Genomic DNA, 19,977 nt, shown 5'->3' with positions numbered 1-19,977 from the left:
TTTTCGGGGAGGGTGCAGGGCACACACTGTCGCCTCCTACAAGATTCATCGCGGTACAGCAGCACAATTCCAGTACTTTACTGATTTACCTCTGCACGGTACGGGGCCCAAACTATGTGTGTATAGATACCTAGATATAGCTGCTTGCATAAGGAATTTCCGTAGATATACAACCATTTACGGTACACTACCGGATCCTGATTTTTAAGGAAAGCCTCCGGATAATTCTTTGGACAATGGAGAATCTTTCGGGGCAACAATGCACAGTATCAGCTTCACCAGCGCAGGACTGGCATCATCCACCAGCCTGGTGTTACACGCTCAGAGCACCACACTAATACTCTGTAACGCCTGCCTGCACAATGACTCCTCACCTGGGCACCAGAAATCCTGATGGATGGTCTTCTTCTCCCCGTGTGCCGTTGGACGACTGTCTTCTTCCGGCGGGAGGGCGCCCTTGGAGACCACGAGCGGGAGCCCGGCCTTCCGAGCCAGGTCCCCGGCGTTCAGAGACACCAGGCCTCCGGGCTGCATCCCGGGGTCCCTCTCGGCCTTCGGTTCCTCGGCCTCCTCTGTGGAGTCAGCGCTCCGGGAGGTCAGGAGCCTCATCCGGGACACGGAGCTCACCTCCTTCATCCTCATCAAGCGGCCGGGGTCTGCTCTCCTAGGGGGCGAAGCCAGTTTCTCTTGTAAACTTTCAATCACTTTGGAAGTGCTTCTGAGCCTCTTTTCTGAGCCTGGCATATTTGGGGTCCTTTCTATAAAATGGAACAGGGTGGACTTGAAGGGTGGTTTTGTCCCCATGTCCTTGGGATTGAAGGACCTGGACTCTTGGGGACTGTACTGAGGCTCGGGGCTGGGGGCCTTGCTGGGGACAGTCCCGTCCGCACCCGAGGGCTCAGCGGCCGGGGCAGCGCGACGGGCGCTGTCCCTTTCCCCTACAAAGAGAGGGCTTTGGGTCCAGCCGCACTTTCTCCTGCCGTAAAAGGCGTCAGGGGACGCTGCGGGGTCATCCAGCTGTGAACCGGACCCAGGCTCCTCCCTGGGGGCCTCCGGCCCGCGGCCACCTCCGTCATGCTCGGGGTGCTGGTCCTGTCCCGTTCTCCTGGTGCCTGGCAGCAGGGACTCCACGGCCACCTCGATGCCCAGGATCCTCGCAGCCCTTGCTTGAAGGGACTCATTTGGGGGGATTTCTATTGCACTGGCTTCACCTGAAGACGCATCTGACTTCCCAGCGCTCTGCTCCTGTGCCCGCGTCAGTCCCACAGACCTCAAGTCCGGCGCCGAGAGCCCTCGGGGTTTGCTGGCGAGAGCGAGCGGGACCGGCGGGCTCCTCCCCTCCTCGCCACCGGCCTTCCGAGGGGTCGCTGGGCTCAGCTCGGCAGAAATGGGAACACGGGGCAGTGCCTGGCTTCCCGGGGGCTGCCTCAGTGAGGCCGGATCCGATGAGGGCACTGGTTTTGTGTCACCTGACCTGGAGGAAGCCGCTCTCTTCACAGGACCTGGGCTGACGGCTGGCTCGGTGTTCAGGGCGCGCTCCACCTCCTGGTTTCCCTCATCGGCAATCGGGCCTCCGTGTGCCGCCACCACCGCCCCCCGGCCTCCTTCCACCTCCGCGGGGCCCGGGCACTGAGCACGGGCACCAGGCCGGCCAGGCTTCTGCCCCTCGCTCCAGCTTTCGGACTTACTCTTGGCTCTTCCCGGCCTGGCCCCGGGCTCCTCAACCCTCCACGCCTGGCCGTCTCCCCCGCAGCCCCAGTGCTTGCCCGTGGCCTCAGCACGGCCTTCGGGCTGCCACTCTGTGTCACTGTCCTCGCTGCTGCTGTCGCTGCTGCTAGGACTGCTCTCTTCCTCTTCCTGAAGCTCCTTGTTAAAACTCTCTAGCTGGCTAATCAAATCCCAGGGACGGCGGCTAACTGGCTTCAGGAGAAACTGACCAAACAGCTGTTTGCTGTTGCACGGGCCGGTGGTCTCCCCCTTCACCACGTCGCCCCTGGGCACGGGGCTGGCTCTGTGGCCACGGCCCTCGGCGCAGGCCTGACTGGGCCCGGCTTTTGAAACAGGTGCCTGGCTTACGCAGGAGGCAGTCCTTGAGAAAGCACTGTTGCTGGAGGGGCTGAGGGACATTTGGCCTTTCAGGTGATGAGCACTTGGCCTCTGGTTTCGGTCGCCGGGAGCTAACTCCGTGGGCGCGTGAGCCTCCGAGACGAGAGGGTCTGAGTATTTTGGAGTCAGCACTGCTTTTGGTGAGCCTCCCGGCTTCTGACCGGGGAGGGGCAGCGCGCTTCTGGACTCCTCTGCAAAAGTGGTTTGGGTTTGCTGATCTCTGTACTGGTGCCCTGGCCACGAGCCAGAATACTTGAGCTCTCTGTGTTGTGCAGGGTGAATGAATCTGAGGTCATTTGTTTGTTTGCCTTCTTCTGGTTCCCCCAGATCTTGTTTCTGGAACTCTGTTCTCCCCACCATGCTTCCTGTGAGTGCCTGCAGCTCCAGGTCGGTGGAAGACATGCTCAGCAGACTTTGTTCCTGCAAAGCTGCGCTCTTATCAAGCCCATTCCTTTTATCAGTGCCCTGTTTTAAGTCATTGTTGTTCGTATCTATATCTGGCAGATGTGATTCTGATTTAACTGGGATGGAAACCAAACAAAATATTGTCTCGTTCATTTTCTTCTTTGAACTTTTCTTGGTCCGAATCCCAGTTTCGAACTTCTTGAGCTTGGTTCGAGTTTCACAGGTACTCTCGCCCTGCGGGCTTGGGGGGGAGACGAGGCCTTCTGTGTGCCCGCCCTGGCCGCTGTCCAGGGCAGGCCACTGTCCCCCCACGGCACCGTGGGCTCTTTGGTCAGGAGCGCCATTTTCCACATCCCTGGGGAGCTGGTCCCACAGCCACCAGGGACTGGGATCGGCAGTGGCCGGGCCACTCACACCCCCCGGCGAGGTTCTCACACTCTGTGGGCTCAAAACGGCACCATCTTGTTGACCGTTTCCATGAGCAGGGGCCAGGGCAGTGCTGGGACTAGAGTTGTAGGACTTCTCGTTGGCTGTTGTTTCTTGACAGAAACCCCGGGGGCGGGCCAGTTTGAAATGCCGTATCCGTGGGTCGTCAAAGGGAATATACAGAACGGAGCCATCGTACGCGGTGGTCGGCCGGGGCTGCTGAGGGACCCCGCGAGGAGAGTGTGGGCTTGCACCATACTCATTCCCGGTGCCAGGGGGACCGGCCGGCTCCAACGGATGCTGCCGCTGACGGGGACCACACACGGGCCCAGGCACTGTGTCCTCCACGTAGGGGTTTGCGATGTGCTGGGGCGGCGACCTGTACGATGGCGGAGGCACGTACACGGGAGGCTCCAAACTAGAGTCGGGCGCGCACAGCTCCAGCCGGGGCTCGCTGGATTTGGTCAAGTAGGAGACGCACAAGTCCGCCTGCTGACTGTCCAGAGAGTCACTGGCCTCCACGCCCGCCCTGGAGTGTTGGTGGGAGTCGTAAGGTGGAGGCTTGAGGGGTCTCCCAAACTTAGGCCGGGGGAAAGGGACCGAGGAACCCCCCTTCTCGGGGTTCCTTTTGGATTCCAAATTTGGCGCACAATTTGGGGGATAAAATGGCATTTTAGGAACACCTTGAAAATGTCCATCATTTAATGGAATGGGAATTTCCATGCAACTCAGGCCCTCGGGGGAAAGAACCCTGGGCAATGACTGGGATTTCCCTTTGCTTTGGGAATTCAGCACATGTTCTCCTTGCACAAATGGGTACAGATCTTGAAACAGTCTCTCCCCATCACCATCAGACATTTGCCTCCCTAGTTTCCTTGGCTGGTTCCAGCTCTCCAGGCTTATATTCTGCCATTTGGCAGGTCCTGCCATTCTCAGCTCTTCTTCCCAAACTGCCTTCTTCATCACGTTCTCTGTCCTTCCTCCAACTTCCCATGGGCCCTCCCTCGTGTGAACGGGCAGACTGTGGGCTTGGGCCATCCCTCTGACCTCTGGGTCTTCTCGGGCCCTTGGCCCCAGCAAGCCACCGACCTCCTGTCCTTTTCTTCTCCAGTAGGCGTGGTCGTGAGCGGTCTGGGGCTGAGAGGACCACCTCAGCACGGGCTGATGATAAAACCTACAAAACAGAGAGGCGTGGAAGTTATACCAGGGGAAGAACCACACGGAAGAAATGTGGATGTGTCTGCTTCTGAGTCAAACTCAGGTCAGTACTTCTGAAAAGTGTGTTCCTAACCAGAGTACTCACTGACTTTAAAGAAAACACGTCCCAACTAATTATGGTTGGAAGGCAGCCACGTGTTTTGCCACCGAGGGCCTAGGAGTCTCAGCAGCAGGCTTCCCACAAGAGCATCAGGCCACTGGTGGTACTTGAGAGATGTCAAGGCCCTTACAAGTTTGAAATGCCCAAGGGAGCAAGGGTAAACTCGAGAGTAGTATTTCTCAAGTGTGGTCATGGGCCACTGGGAGTCCACGCCCCACAAAGGCCAGACCACTGAGTTCTCTCAGGAGTAGGTCTGGGAACCTGCTTCTCACAGCCCCACCCTAGAGCAGTGGTTTGTCAGCATGAGCAGGAATCATGAGAGGGCTGCTAAGGCACAGACTGCTGTGTCCTATCCCCAGTTTCTGCTTCAGCAGCTTTGGGTGGGGGGGTGGGGGTGGGGGGCTCTACAATTTGCATTTCTTTTTTTTTAAGTTTTGATTTTTTTTTTTTTGAGGTGGGGGGCATAGAAAGAGTGGAGGAGAGAGAGAATCCCAAGCAGGCTCTGTGCTGTCAGTGCAGAGCTCAACGTGGGGCTCGATCCCACAAACCGTGAGATCATGACCTGAGCCAAAATCAAGAGCCGGACGCTTAACTGACTGAGCCACTCAGGTGCCCCTCCCCAACGTGCATTTCTAACATGTGCCCAAGCGATGGGGTCCCAGCACCCCACTGTGAGAACCATCACTGCTAGTTGTTGGGAACCATGACTTCACAAGTCCCGAGGCCCAGACAGTGTCCCAGCTCCACTGCGTCAGAATTGTGGAGGCAGGAGGGACACCCAGCATCGGCGTGTTTCTAGGCACCCCTGATATTCCCAGTGTGCAGCTGAGATGGAACCAGGACTTCAGCCGGGTTCCCACACTTCCCTGATGGCAAGAATCACCCAGTGGGCTCAGCAAATACACACACGACCACGTCACTCCTGTCAAAGTTCAGATTCAGTAGGTCTGGATTAGGGTCCAGGTGCCCACATTTTTGTAATGAGCCCTCCAGGCGAGTCTTAACTTAGGTGATGTGGGAATACGGCTCGGGCCGACTCTGACCAGAAGAAGGGGGGCTCTGTCCATGTGGCAGAACCCCCTGCCAGGTGGGACGGGGTGTGGCAAACGCCAGCCTCCTTCTGGGTCGCCCCCCATCACCAGGCTGCACGGTAGAAATGTCCTCGAGAGCCTTTGCGAAATGCTAATGCCTAAGGCCCACCCCCCCAAATATCTTAATCTAGTCAGACCAGCCAGCAGCCACCAGTATATTTCAAAATCTCCTCAAACGATTCTAGTAGCATCAGCCAGAGTTTGGAATCACTGCTCTAATGCAGCTGGAGAAAACAAAATCCGAACAACTGTTACACTGTCTACGACAGTCAGCTCTGTGTACAAGAGACAAGAGACCAGGACCCTAACACAGAAAAACCATCAACTGGAAGGAAGCTTTGGCACACTCCCCTACTCTGATTAACCATGGGCTACACGGACAATGTTCCAGCTCCAAAACTGCTATTCGTTTTGTAAATTATAAAAGTAACATGTAGCTGTTGTTGAAAATTCAGAAAAATAGAGGAAAGAACAAAAAACAAAACCACCATGGAATCTTTCCCCCCAGGGATAGTTATCTTGATATGTATCTTCCAGTCTTTGTGTGGGTGAAGATGTGGGTTCTCAAGCAGTCTTGGTTCTCTACGAGGGATCTGGTTTTCTGTGAACGTTTCCCTGCACTCACAGCGCAAACAGCAGCTGTCACTTGTGTGGCGGTTACTCTGTGCTCAGTCCATGCTTAATGCTTTCAGTACATTTGCGCACCCGCACCCCTCGGGAGATAGGAACTGATGTCATTCCCATTGACAGAGGAGGAAACTGAGGTACAGAAGTAATGTAACATTAACATGCACTTGGGCACTTAGCTGTGTCTGGCCCTGTGTGACGAATTATTTCCTTTAAATCTTATAACCACTGTTCTCTCTCCTTTTACAGATAAGGAAACCGAGGCACAGAGAGCTTTTGACAGCTCTCTCAAGTGGTACAGCTTGTAAGTAACAGGGAAAGATTCAAACCCAGGAAGTGTGACCCTCCATGAAGCCCATTCAGTTAGCCACTCCGTTTTACTTCTCCTAATGTAATGAAAAATTCCTCAAGTGCATAATTTTAACAGTTGAAGAGTACTGTGTCATATGCACATGACTCACTTAACCACTGCTGGGCATCTACGTAGATTATATTCTAAACGCTTTGAGAAACACTGTCATTCACAAACACTGAGCGCGTCTCAGGTTACGTAGAATAAATCCTCAGAAAAGGAATTAGTGGGTTGGGGGCATTATGTTATCTATATCGTCAGATCTGCCCTCGGTTCCAATTTACTCTCCCACCTGCAGTGTAGGGCACCAGTCTTGCTGATTTTTTCCATCTCTGATTTTTCCAGTCAATTTGTTTCCTTATTATAGAAGTGAAAGTAACTCCTGATTGGTTTTAATTTGCATTTCCTTGATTACTTGTGAGGTTACCTTTTTTTTTTTCCATGTGCTTAGGTGTCATTTGTGGTTCCAAAGGACTTCTACAACACAGCCCACTTTGCAGCCGGCAGGTGGTAGAGAGAGGACGGTGTGAACAGGGAGGAGTCCGGGCGACAGCAGGGGAAGGCCTTGGAGGGGACAACGGTGGGGACTGGCTGAAGGGGGACCACTCCCAACACACAGGAGGAAGCTGCCACTCTGCGGGAGCCAGGATGGTAAATACGGATGGTAAATGCATAGTAAACATCCATCATTACGATCACAGGCATACCTCGCTTTATCGTGCTTCACAGATACTACGTGTTTTTTTTTTCTTTTTTTTCTTTTTTTTTTTTTTTACAAATTGAGCATTCAAGCCTTGAATGGAAGAAGTCCCTGCAGATGGGCTGGAAACAACAGGAGAACTGGAATTACAAGCGGAGCCTGAAGATGGGGCTGAATTGCTGCCACCTTGTGATCAAAGCTCAATGGATGAGAAGTTGCTTCCTATGGATGAGTAGAGAAAGTGGTTTCCTGAGATGGGGTCTACTCCTGGTGAAGACTGTTGAAATGACAGCAAAACATGGAGAATATGCCATAAACTCAGCTGATAAGGCAGAGGCAGGGTCTGGGCAGATTCAGTCCAATAGTGAAAGAAGTTCCACTGTGGGTCGAGTGCTATCAAACAGTATCGCATCTTACAGACCAATTGCGAAAGAGTCAATAATGTGGCAAACTTCACTGTTGTCTTATTTCTAGAAACTACAGCCACCCCTGCCTTCAGCAGCCAGCGCCCTGATCAGTCAGCAGCCATCAACCTCGAGGCAAGACCCTCCACCAGCAAAAGGACGATTCACTGAAAGCTCAGATGATAGTCAGCATTTTCAGCAATATTTTAATGCTTTATTTTATTTTTTTTAAGTAATCTCTACACCCAACATGAGGCTTGAGCTCACAACCCTGAGATAAAAAGTTACATGTTCTGGGGTGCCTGGGTGGCTCAGTCGGTTGGACATCTGACTTTGGCTCAGGTCACGATCTCGTGGTTCATAAGTTCGAGCCCCAAGTTGGGATCTGTGCTGACAGCTCAGAGCCTGGAGCCTGCTTCGGATTCTGTGTCTCCATATATCTCTGCCCCTCCTCCCTTGCACTCTTTCTCTCTCTCTCAGAAATAAACATTAAAAAAAAAATTTTTTTTAAGTTGTATGTTCTACTGACAGAGCCAGCCAGGCACCCCAATTCGGCAATATGTTTTTTCGCTTTTTTTTAATTGTGGAGAGAGAGCATGAGTGGGGTAGAGGGGGAAAGAGAGAGAATCTTAAGTGGATTCCATGCTCAGCACAGAGCCTGACACGGGGCTCAGTCCCACGACCGTGGGAACTTGACCTGAGCCCAAATCAAAACTTGAACGCTCAACCGACTGATCCACCCAGGCGCCCCAGTAATATTTTAAATTAAGGTATAGACTCTGCTTTTTCAAATGTAACACTGTTGCACACTTAATAGACTACAGTATGGTGTACACACGTTGCTTTAATATGCATCAGAAAACCAAAAAATTCATAACCCAACCCAAAATATCTCCAAGGCATGCCATCATTATTAACAGTAGTAGCAGTAGTGTCTTGGAATGACTTCCTTGCCTCAGTAAGTGAGGGTTGCTCTTCAAGTCCTGCCCCCACTCCCACTCCCAGATAACTTTTTAAGCAGCCACTGAATGAAAGGGTTGAAAAAGTAGAAAAGATTTCAGATCAATTTGAGGTAAAGCATTTGCCACTGAGCAGCCTAAGTGCTTCTGCGTTTACTTCTTACACGTAGTGACAGCTGTGTTAACCCTGGGCGTGGCTGAAGGTCAACGTCTTGGCGGCTTTCGTCGTTATCAAAATCACGTTTTGAGCACTCAGGCTTTGAATGCGTAACAGAACACCTCTCGGGTCGGGTTCCATAAGGATGGTTCCCGTGGAAGCCACCACCCTCAGCCCTGCGTGCATGTCTCCTGCCCCCACCCTGGTGAGCCGAGGAACCCCCCTCCTGAACCCCAGAGGCCACGGGCCCTTCCCTTACGAACTCCTCCATGACCGCCCGTCCATCACAGATGTGCCGAGAAATGCTAGGGGATGAACCACTTCTGGGGTGACAGTTGTCACAGCCCCGATTAAGAGAGAGTAAAACGAATAATTGACGTGTGTGGCTGATGCCTTGCTTCAGAATCCCCTCTCCTGCCTTGATTCCTCAGCTGACGGGGAGTGGATACCACATGGCTTTAATGGTTTTAATCAGCACCACTCACACATGATCCTTACAGTCCCATAAACATGTCGCCGGGGCACCGACTTTAGGGGAAAAATCCACAGTGTCGCTTTTGCCCAATTTCCCAATGGAAATTCTGGTTTCTCAGTAAACATGTGGCGTGCTTAAGTGCCAAGAGGTAGCTGGACTCCCGAGGTGCTATTTGTCTATGTAAGTGCCATGAGCACCATCAGAAGACAAATAAAAAATGACATAAATAGGGCAAGAATATAATCGGACCCTAACTACCTACACAAGCAATGCAGTCTGTTTTCTTCCCTGCCCACCTAAAAAGGTTACACTCTATAACCTTTGTCAAATCTGCCCTGACTAACCCAAATGGCTAAGCATTCTGGATTAACCTTTCTTCCTTTGTACAATACACCAAAATCCCAATTTAAGGTAAACACAGGTCATCTGGGAAATCTTATATAATGTTTTTTTAATTGCTTATTTGGGGGGGGGGGGGCAGAGAGACAGAGGGAGACACAGAATCCGAAGCAGGCTCCAGGCTCGGAGCTGTCAGCACAGAGCCCTATGCGGGGCTCAAACTCACAGACTGCAAGATCATGACCTGAGCTGAAGTTGGATGCTTAACAGACAGAGCCACCCAGGTGCCCCTTAAATAATCTATTTTAAAATTAAGCCATATGATATAGTGCTAAAGACCTTATTTAACAAACATCTATTCTGTACCCAGTATAAGCCTGAGTCTGACAGGCATGAGTGGACCCCACATGGTGGCAGTTTTGTAAATTTCTCCCTCGGACAAGTTATCAGCCTGGATATCTACTGGCTACCATGCATGATGTCCATTCCTGGCTCAATTGTGTCCTCCCTCGCATGGCTTCAAGGCCAAGAATATGTTTTCTAATACCTTTGAGGAAATAAGATGAGATCAAATTTGTCTTTTAAAAAAAAATGAGACCTAATAATTTACATCTTAAAAAAGTTAACAATAGGACGTTTTACAAAAACATGCTGAACACATTAATACAGGGTGGGAAAAAGATAAGAAAAACAAAGAGGAATGTGAGAGCTCAAATAAATTGTGTGGACAAGTTCAACGAGACAAGCAGGGTCTTTATACAGAGCCCCTGGGAAAACAGGACCGAGGTGAGACAGAAGTTAACACTTGCTAACAGCTCCATGCCTTATCACAGAAAAGAGACATGATAGCAAGGAAACAACTGATAAGAAACTGCTTGGGACATATCTGAAATGTGAACATGTGAAAAACAACATGTCTAAAGGAAAACAGGCAAACCCATTCACTGAAGTAATAAAAGCTAATGATGAAAAACCTCCGGAGACATTTCTATTAGTGCTCTCAGGACTCCTTTTCAACCACAACAGAAAATACTGTCCTTCTTTTAAAAAAAAGTAAAAGCCTACGTAGAATGGCAATATTTGACATGACTTTTTGTAAGTTTATTTATTCATTTTGAGAGAGAGAGAGAGAAAGAGAGAGAGAGGGAGCATGCACACAAGTTGGGGAGGGGCAGAGAGAGAGCAAGAAAGAAAATCCCAAGCAGGCTCCAGGCTGCCAGCACAGTGCCCGATGCAGAGCTCGAACTCATAGACCGTGAGATCATGACCTGAGCCAAAATCAAGAGTTGGACGCTTAAGCAACCGAACCACCAGGTCGCCCCTCTGACATGACTTTCAACCATGGTTTCACACGTTCCAGGATAATCTTCTGACTCCACAGTCCTCAGCTGTACCAACTTGTTACCATCCAGGCACACTACAGCCTAGCTCTGTGTCGATACCGGAGGGCGGGGGAGAGATGCCCTCCCTCCTCCATGAACAAAATCCCGAACCTGGTTCCCCGTGAGCAGTCCCCAAAGTCCAGCCAACTGGGCTTCCCTCGGAGGCCTGCATGGAGGGTGGGAGGTTCCACCCAAGTGGTCTCCTGGTCCAGTGATTTCTTCCAGTTAGCAAGCCCGCCTGCCGGCCTAGCAGATGCCAGTATGGCCGACCGCCTTCCCACACCAGTGGGCATGTCCTGGACCAGGGGGCAGCTGTGCCAATTCTGTTCCTTCAAAAGCCATGCCCTAGTCCAGATGCACAGTCTGAGCATAAAGGTGGAACGGGTCATTTAAGGAGCCTCATACTCCTCAAGGGAGAAGCTCTTCTCTTTGGAGATTGGCAGAGGCGTTGGGGCATCTCTTCGGAGTGACTCATATTCACCAGCCCCGTGTGAGATGTTTGCCATGTTTCCGTGAGCGGGTCAGCCATCTGCTGCTACAGAATTTGCTCTTAATGCTCTCTGGGCCCGGAAACCTGCAATTTTATTTTTCAGTGTGCCTTGGTATATTCGATACACTATACTGGGTAAGTAACCCTCTGACACAGGGTAATAAAAAGGTAATTTTGGAAAGGGGAAATAGGAGTCAGGAGAAGATTAAGCCTAACCTATGAAGGTTACCGTAAAGATCAGTCAGGGAAGACGAGGCTGTTCTGAAAACACTATGGATGCATATCACTATTTAGCAAAAATTCAATCTCAACAAGAATCGTAGGCTGCATTTACTGCTGGTTCCTAGTCACCTTCTGATGAATGTCTGAGCTTCCGGAAGACAGGGCTTAGGCGGAGCAGAGGGGAAAGAGATGGGGCCTGCAGTCAGGCCAGAGGGAGCCCAGTGTACCTGTGCCTGCCCCCCAGGGAGGGCTACTCGGAGTCGACAGGGCTGACGGGAGCGTCGGTGGCTTTGGATTTCTCAGTACGCCAATGGGGAGAGTGAGGCAAGCCGCCAGGGAGCGTGAGCCCCCGGCCCGGGCGCGGGCTTTCCAATCAGAGCCTTCGGCAAGATACTTCGCTTGGCTTTTGCCTCTCATTCTTCATTTATACTCAAGGGACGGGAGTAGTTCCTTCCTTTTTGGGTTTGTTGGGAGGGCTTAATGAGATAATGCATTTAAACTGTTTAGCAGAGTGCCTGACACACAATAAGCCCTTGGTTTTTTTTTTTTTGTAAACAATCACTACTATTATTAACCCAATTAAAATAAATTCTCAGCAGAGTAGATAATTTTGAAATTCTTTTCCTCACATCAAGGAAGGAGGTAAGGGGCACAAAGGAAAGAGAGAAAGAACTGAGTGTTTGTCTTATGTGATGATTATTTTCGGCCCGTATTGTCTTTTTTGAAGTTGTAATCAATGGGCCTTCACAATAACAGGAAATAATGATATAGCTGACTGTCATAACAAGACTCTGCCCCTCCGGTGATGGCTGGTCTCTAAGGAAGAAGCTACACCCGTTTCCACAATGATGATGTCGAACAAAACCAATATTTAGTTTATTACAACAAAGCAGGAAGAGCAAGCTCTGATCCCTTTTTTTGCACATAACTCCAAAAGGTGAAGCAGACTGTCTCAGTATTTTCCTATTTTCTCTTTAACAGGGATACTCTTTCACCAAGGTAAAATGTCTTCACTAGCGCAATCCACACACTGCCGCCATCGACAATGAAACGAAACAAACCACTTCGAGTTCCTCACTTCCCTTTCACGAGTCTGTCGGCACCCCCACGCTCACGTGGGGGTCTATGGAGCACTCTGTGCCTCAGAAGCGAAGCTGACGACAGTGAAGAGTGAGGGAGGCAGCCACCAAGGAAGGTAAACCGGAGCCAGAAGGAGCTAGGAGGAAGCAGTCGGCTCTCGGTGTAGACAGATAAGGACACTGATCCCACAGTCATGTACATCAAATACCTGTCAGTACCTCAGCTAGACTCTGGTCTAAGGCTCTTTGTTCTTCGTCAAGAACTCAGAGGCATCATCATCTCTGAAACAAAGTGAACCAGAACCGAAGACCCAACTGCAGTGCTTCCTTGGACCCAGGTTTCACATCCTTCCCATCCACTGCCTCTCACTTGGAAACGTCCTGGCTTCCTTACGAACCCGGTTCTCCACCTGACGAAGAAACGCCAATTCACAATTCTCTCGATGGAGGCCCAGCTACCAAGACAAATGAAGTTCTAGACTGTGCTTCTGGAGCCTTCCCATTTCTTCTAGAGGCACCTCCTCATCCTCGTCTCTGTTCTTCCACAGGTCTCCTCTCCTGCTTTTTATTGGGAAGAACTGCGGACGGGAAAGCACCCTGAGAGTGTGTGCAGGAGAGGGGGCCGGCCCCAGGCACTTCCGAAAGGTTGCACTGCCTAACGACAAGAACAAAGCACCCCAGAAGAAGGGTTTGTTCTTGAAAAGACCATGGGAAAAACCAGGGGTCTGCCTCTTCACGTGTGTTCATGAGCTCACCAACTCAAACAGCTGGCACTTTTCTCTGTGAAGAGGTCAAAACAACAACACCTAATAATTAGGATGCGAAGCAAGCAGCTAAAAGACAAATAACGTTTGTGGAAATGTAATTTCATAAAGACAAAGAGAGATATAGAAACAGACGTTAAACTTGAAGCATTCCTTCTTGGGAAACCATTATAAGCAGGATATGATTGGACAGCAGCTTAGAAAGCCTCTGAAAAGTGACTGTTTGCCATACCCAGGAGCACCATCTAGAACGGACGTTTGCTAATCAAATATAAACCTCCCGAGATGAGGCCCCCGACCGCCACATCAGAGGCTCTTCTAGATTGCTATGTCTCTACACAGTTATGACTGCCGCTGATGACAAGAGAGAATTACAAGTTATTCTCAGGGTTAACTGACAAACATCTTTATCAGAATTCCTGGGGCCGAGCAGAGAAGAACCTATTATGGTATGACTTTCAGATCCAAACTTCTGCTACGTTAAGTTATTTTACAGCTTCCTCTGATTATAGTCTCTCAGAGGAAACACAGTAAGGAAACCGTGAATGCCTGATAACAGTCTTTTATATATTTTAAAGGTAGCTAAGTATTATTCAATTATGGCTACTTACATTTTAAGCACGCAGTTTCCTCCACGTATAGATAACGGCTAGCTTTTCTCCCGTGCCCACTTCCTCTATTCTCTCCTTAATCTTGGCAGGTGCGGGCGTGCGTGCGCGTGTCTGTGCCCGGGTGTGCGCACGCGTGTGTGTGTGTGTGTGTGTTGGCAAGCGAGGCTTGGAACAACACAGTAGGTGCACAAATAGCTAAAGTGCGTGCAAACTGACGGACTAGAGAATACTTCTCTTTATGGTCTCTGAACACGGATGTAAACGTAAGCTTCCAGAAGCATCCTTTCTATATCGCCAGAGGGAGGACAGAGATGCCACATAGGATGCGCTCGAGAAGTATCTGTCGTTGGTTAGACGGCAAAAATTAGGATACAAGAAAAATCTGGCACCAAGTCATTTGATAAGTGGAACGCTGTCTGTGCAGTTTTAGGACATTCCTGGTTTTCCAGCTATGAACCTATCAGTCCTGCAGGGACACCTGAGGCTGCCTGTGAGGTTCTTCCTGCACCACGGGAGTGACGTCTGTGCAAAGCCTGCGGCATCTCCATCGTCACAATCTGCCAACTGAGACCACTCAGGAGTGGTTTAGCATCAGGGAAAGGTCTCTGGAGTACCCGACCGAAGGGGGAAATGCCAAATCTCTAGAGTTACTAAATGAATGGCCTGTGAAGAGAGAACAGGTTTGGGGTACAAGGTCAGCACTCACCTCCCTCATCCGTAGCCCCTTCATCGAGGGCAGGTAAAGGTCAGACATCCACATCTGGTCATCCCCTCCTCCCCGTCCACCCTGCCTTCCCCTAATCAGCCCCTGCTCCCTGTCCCCATTGATGGGACAGGACTGAGATGTGCCAACCAAGGCCAAAGCCCAACTAATGATTCCTTGTCTCAAAAACGTAAGAGACATGGGTGGCAGTCACCAGGGCCGTCTGGAGCTAAACCATCACATAGAGGCAAGAGCAGAACAAAAGTCACTGTGAGCCAGTTACTGGAAAGCAGGGACCGTCAGCGAAGGGAAGAGGCCAGTCTGCAAAGGAGGGAGCAGAAGCGCGGGGAGATGCAGAGACAGGAGACAAGGTGGGACCCAGCGTGAAAGCGCCCCCCAGGGGAACAACTCACAACCCTAAGAGAAGTCACCTGACTATCAGCCTTGGCTCCTAGTTTTCTCATTCCCACTTCGGCGAGGCCCAGCCAGGCTCCATTTCCTCCCTGCAGTGGGCCCCGAGCCGCCCCAGTACGGCCTCACGAAGACTTGCCCCGTCTCACTCAAGTGGGCTAGATTGTAGATTCTTGCACCCACAGAATCTACAAAGGAGGGGAATTTTACCACCGAGGCCGTTCGGCCTAGTGGGAGTTTGGCCGAGTCTGTGACTCGCATTTCCTTCTCCCTCCCTCCCTGTTCATCCCCCAGGAGTTGGCATGTGGACAAAGCCGTCAAAACTGCTACCTCAGCTGCCCGGCGCGGAAAGCCAGCGCCCCTCCCTGTCACAGTGGAACCTTCCTCCCTACCCCAGCCTCACACAGGTCCTCCCGCTGGAAAAACCTCCTCCGTTTCCCACCCCGCTTTATCCCAATGTTCCGAAATGCTCAGCACTTCCACAACTGCCTTGGCATGAAAAGCACTAGGTTTCATCCAATTTATCAAAAGAAGTTTTTCTGAGTGTTTTAATAAGTGCAAAATTCCTTAATAGGCTTTAGCAAAACCAGAGGTGAATCAGAAATGGGGTCAGCTTTCAGGAAGCTGGTGGCAACCCTGGAGGGGCACGAGGGAGCCAGTCATTCCGACTGGGAGAGCTGAAGAAGCCACCAAACTGATGGGTGGGGCTTCCAAGGGGAGTGGGAGGAGGGCCCCAGGTGCTTCTAGGCAGGGCTTAGTGCCGGGGAACACACGGTGGCCCTGCGTGCTTGGCACCCTGAAAGCACGAGAAGGCATAGGGCAGGCAGGTCAGGCGTGGAGAAGGAGGCCTGCAGGGCCATACGGAGATGGGGGGTGACGCTGCAGGCGAAGGGGGTCAAGGACCCAGTGCAACACCCTGCACGTAGCTTTGGAAGGGAGCTCTCTCCTCACTAATTCGGATACATGTGTACCAGCAGGAAGTGACTCTTGGGCCCATCTGCACCACCTGAGTACAAGAGCTTCTCAGCAAGCCAGCGGCTCCTTCAGCTCCCCACATGACACAACTGTCATGCTCTGCCCGTGTCGGGATCTCCGTGTCACTTGATACGGTAACAGTGCAAGCTCAAAGCACAGCCTCTTCGGCCAAGTTGGGAAACATGCATCCTGCATGTTTGGAAATCTAGTCAAGGCTCCATATTTGTGGTTTTTCTTTTTTTCTTTTTTCTTCATTTTACTGGATATAACCAGCCCTTACATAAGAAACTCTGTTGTAAGATGATGTTAATTCGAGAGGGAAAGGAAGAAGCACGATCATGCTCCCAAGGCAGTCTTGATGTTTAAGCCACACCCCAGATGACAGAGAGAAGCCAAGTTGTGCACACGTATCTGATCTAGGTGATTAGATTAGATTAGATTAGATTAGATTAGATTAGACAGGATGCATTCCTTAGGCAGCTCCCCAGACAGGAAAGGGACACAGCTGTGCCCTGGGAGCCACCGCACATCCCCTCGTGCCCATAGAGAGGGCGGAGGACAAGGAAGTGAGAGAGGACAGTCCGCCACAAGGCAGCTGTGAAAGGAGCTTGGAGAAATGCAGGCCCCTCTCAAGCAGGGACAGGCCCCACCCAGGGAGAGCTGATCCAGGCCCGACACCGCTATGGAGCAGCAGACGCTGGCCTGCCTGGCAGCCTGGAGCCTGGGGCCCAAGCCAGGCTTCCTTCCGAGTGGCCCTTACAGAGTCACCGAGGACCTCTGGGCTTCATGTCCTTTGGCTATAAAATATGACTCTGCTAACGTGCTCTCCTAATAGAATAAAACAAACCAGGCTTCTTTTGGCCCCCGTGGCCTTGGAAACCACTTTGACCACCGCCTTCTCTGGGAAGTCCACGAGGCCCTGAGGACTGGCCTGGGGTGGGGGGGATACTCTCTAAGGCAAACCTCAACCCTCCTAAGAGAGTGCAAGAGGGTACCCTCGTGATGCTTCCCAGCCACCCTGATGGCGTGGAGTTGGGGGCCCCACCTGCCCTTCCCGGGCCCCCCTGCCCCTCCAGACCTGGAGCCCAGCCCAGAAGAGTCGCCGTGTGGGACGGGCACGCAGCAGGACCACAGCTGCCCTGGTCGGCAGCCTGGAGGCTAGCATTTGGCAAAGCACCATTTGCTCATCCAGATTCAGAGTTCACAGAAGCCAAAGTATTGTTGGGTTTGCTTTTTCTTCAGTTTTCAGGCTTTAACGATTAGCACCTCTTTATTTCCTCTCAAGGCACTTTTTTTTTTCTCCTGAAAACGCATTCTCCTGCCTACCTTTCTGTTTGCTTTTCTGTTTGCCTCCTGTTTTCAGGTCTCTATAAGCTACTAAAGAAAGAAAACATCTTTTCACTTCAACCCAGGAAGGCTTGCAGCTGGTCTCGGAGGCTTTGGGCACTGGCATGGATTTCTGCGAACACGTATGCATCTTCTGTTTTTACCCTACAAGGCAACCTTCAGTCTGACAGCTAAGATACATCTCAGAAGGTAATCGGCCCCCCTCAGAACTGGGGGGACATGGCCAGATCTGCCAAGAACACGGTCATCTGTATGAAGACATCCCAGTGCCACACAAAGCCACTGAGCTGAGCACTTTTCATGACAGAAAGAAAGACTGCCTACAGATCCGATTATGCCTACCTACCTAGGGGCTGGGCTGTGAGTGCCTGGGGTCCCCAAAAACCTTTTAGCACAAAGGGGCTAGAAAGTCCTGAGCAAGTTGTAGACGAGCGTGGGGGCCACATGGCCCACACAGCATTCTAGAGGGGACTTTACTAACCCCCACTGTGGGACCCAACTCTGATCTCTGATCCAGCCCTCTGAGATTGAGGGAGCCCCCACAAAGCCTCCAAGGGCCATCTGTAGGGATTCCACTGCCCCAGTCTTTACCTCACTACAAGTTGAGGACTTCTGCCCCTCAACAGTGGAAGAAAGAACTGAATCCACGAGCACATATTAAACACACTGTGTATCCAGCAACCATAACAAACTCCGTAGGAAACACACAAGAAGGGGAGACAAGGTACAGCCTCAGGGCCCCGAAATCCAAGGTGGAAGGTACAGATACACTCAGCACAGAGCTAGAAGCAACAGAGGGCAGGACAAAGTCCAGCACAAGTTTGTGTAGTGGTAATTACACTAATTCTCTAATTCTCAGCCAACTCATCCGAAAGCAGCCTCTTCCAAAATCCAGGGCGGGCGTGTTTTTCAGGGAACGTGGCCAAAAAGAGACTTAGGCCCAAGACAGTAGTGGACACACGTGTGAGTCTGAAGGGCAAGGTTAAATAAAAGCAGTTTTACGTCCCTTTCCATTGTGGGTGTCGTCCTGAACCTGGCCACTAACCCTTGCCAGAGAAATGGTTCTGACGTGGCAACATAAGTCTGCTTTCACTGCACCACGCACGTGGAAGGCAATCACCTTTGCTTTTACTCGATGATGGGGCTGAACGCTCTAAATTTTAAGAATGAACCCTCTCCCTTCCTCACCTGAAAGCTGTCAACCAACATGGAAAATCCTCTCTGGGAAAGGTGAGTTTTCACCATGGAAGCCTGCTTCTTTCCCTCTAGACTGAACTCACTCCCCTTTTAAGTTTGCTTGGCTTTTTGTGTGTTTGTTTCCCTTGAAGATAGGCCTCTGCTTCCACTGGTTGCTTTGGTCCCTTTCTTGCCGGTTATGCACAATTACATAATCTGCTCTACAGAGGCAGAACCCTCCTCCTCCAGTCTGAGCCTGGTCCTAACGCAGCCCTGGAGACAAACGCACTTTTATGAAGTGATGACAAGGGTCTCCTCTAGGTGGAAACCGTGTGCATGAGGGCCACAGGGCTCCCCTCTCATGGGCTCTGTGGCAAGCCGCCCAAATTCCCTCTTTTTTACCCCCGCCTCTGGCCCCCCAGCCAACCCGCCCTCTTCTTTGTTGTAGGAAAACACCCACAGATTGCAGCTGTATTCAGATGGGACACCCACATTAGGGCCAGTGTGTGCAAGAGAAAGATGGGTTGGAAGGCAACGAAATTACACAAATGTACAAGAAGAAAGGTTTTCTTCTTCACACACGGAGGGGGACATACACCTCTTCCAACTCTGTAACGTACGCAATATTGAAACATATTAATTACTAAGGAAGCCTGATGCACTAGGAATGTGTGCCTGACAGAAACTAGCTTCTCCAGGGTTTTTAAACGATTCCTAGAGAAGGCAATATGAGGAGATTCTAAGGGAAAACAGAGGGTGGGTATTAAAATGCCATGGGTTTCCCATGACAGAATTCACCTGCTGACCACTGTTCATCGAAGGCCTCCCGTGGCCAGGCCCTGTGCTCAGTGCGGCGAACCCTGCACCCACCCCCCCCCTCCCCCCGGCCCATGGAACGAAGTGCCCCTGTCTCTCACCCTTCCCCACCTCTCTCTGAAGGATCAGTCTTGCACACCTGCCACCAAGTCCCCGAGACAAAAGAAAACGGCGGGCTCTTGTGGGAGCTTACCCCGCCTCACGAGCTCTAGAAGCAGAAGAGCTCTGGGGCTCCCCGAGGGCTCTCCGTAGGTGGTGGCTGTCTTCCGAGGCACTCACGTGGCCCTTCCCTGGGGACGGCTTACTGGGGGGGGGACCCGCGGGGCCATCCTCGCACCCATTCAGCAGGCCCTGGCCAGCTCGCGCGCGGGGCCTGGCGTGCCGGCGGCCCTCGCGGTCACCGTCGTGTGGCGCCTGGATGCCTCTTGACAGCTTGTATCCATGAGAAATCAGGAGGTCCTCTACGCTGTACATAATGCGCTGGCTTCATGGGAGCTCGGCCGCCGGGACCGTCGCGTTGGCAGGACCCACCCTGAAGGGACAACAGAGAGGGTTCGTGAGGGGTGTCCGACTCTCCCCGGAGCTGCGGCTGACACGTCCTCCTCCCCTCGCTCCCACCAAACTCGTCCCCGGCTGGGAACG

General features: G+C 51.6%; 1 protein-coding gene across 4 annotated transcripts in view; it reads right to left on the bottom strand.

The window, feature by feature from the left end:
• Nucleotides 1-19,977, bottom strand: part of JCAD (junctional cadherin 5 associated) — a 42,282-nt gene that overhangs the window by 9,642 nt on the left and 12,663 nt on the right. For 3 of the 4 annotated variants that reach the window (XM_049624759.1, XM_049624761.1, XM_049624760.1), the window contains 2 exons: nt 19,529-19,867; nt 375-4,111 (listed from right to left, as the gene is read on the bottom strand). In XM_049624759.1, coding sequence (XP_049480716.1) covers nt 375-4,111; nt 19,529-19,809 — 4,018 coding nt within the window. In that variant the 5' untranslated portion in view covers nt 19,810-19,867. Of the gene's footprint in view, nt 1-374; nt 4,112-13,907; nt 14,571-19,528; nt 19,868-19,977 lie in introns of those variants that run through there. The other variant, XM_049624762.1, reaches the window with a different exon arrangement.

The sequence above is a fragment of the Panthera uncia genome, chromosome B4 (assembly GCF_023721935.1).
Source record: "Panthera uncia isolate 11264 chromosome B4, Puncia_PCG_1.0, whole genome shotgun sequence".
Classification (NCBI taxonomy): Eukaryota; Metazoa; Chordata; class Mammalia; order Carnivora; family Felidae; genus Panthera; species Panthera uncia.
Note: the sequence above shows the minus strand (reverse complement) of the source record. Positions and strands in the feature narration are given on the sequence as shown.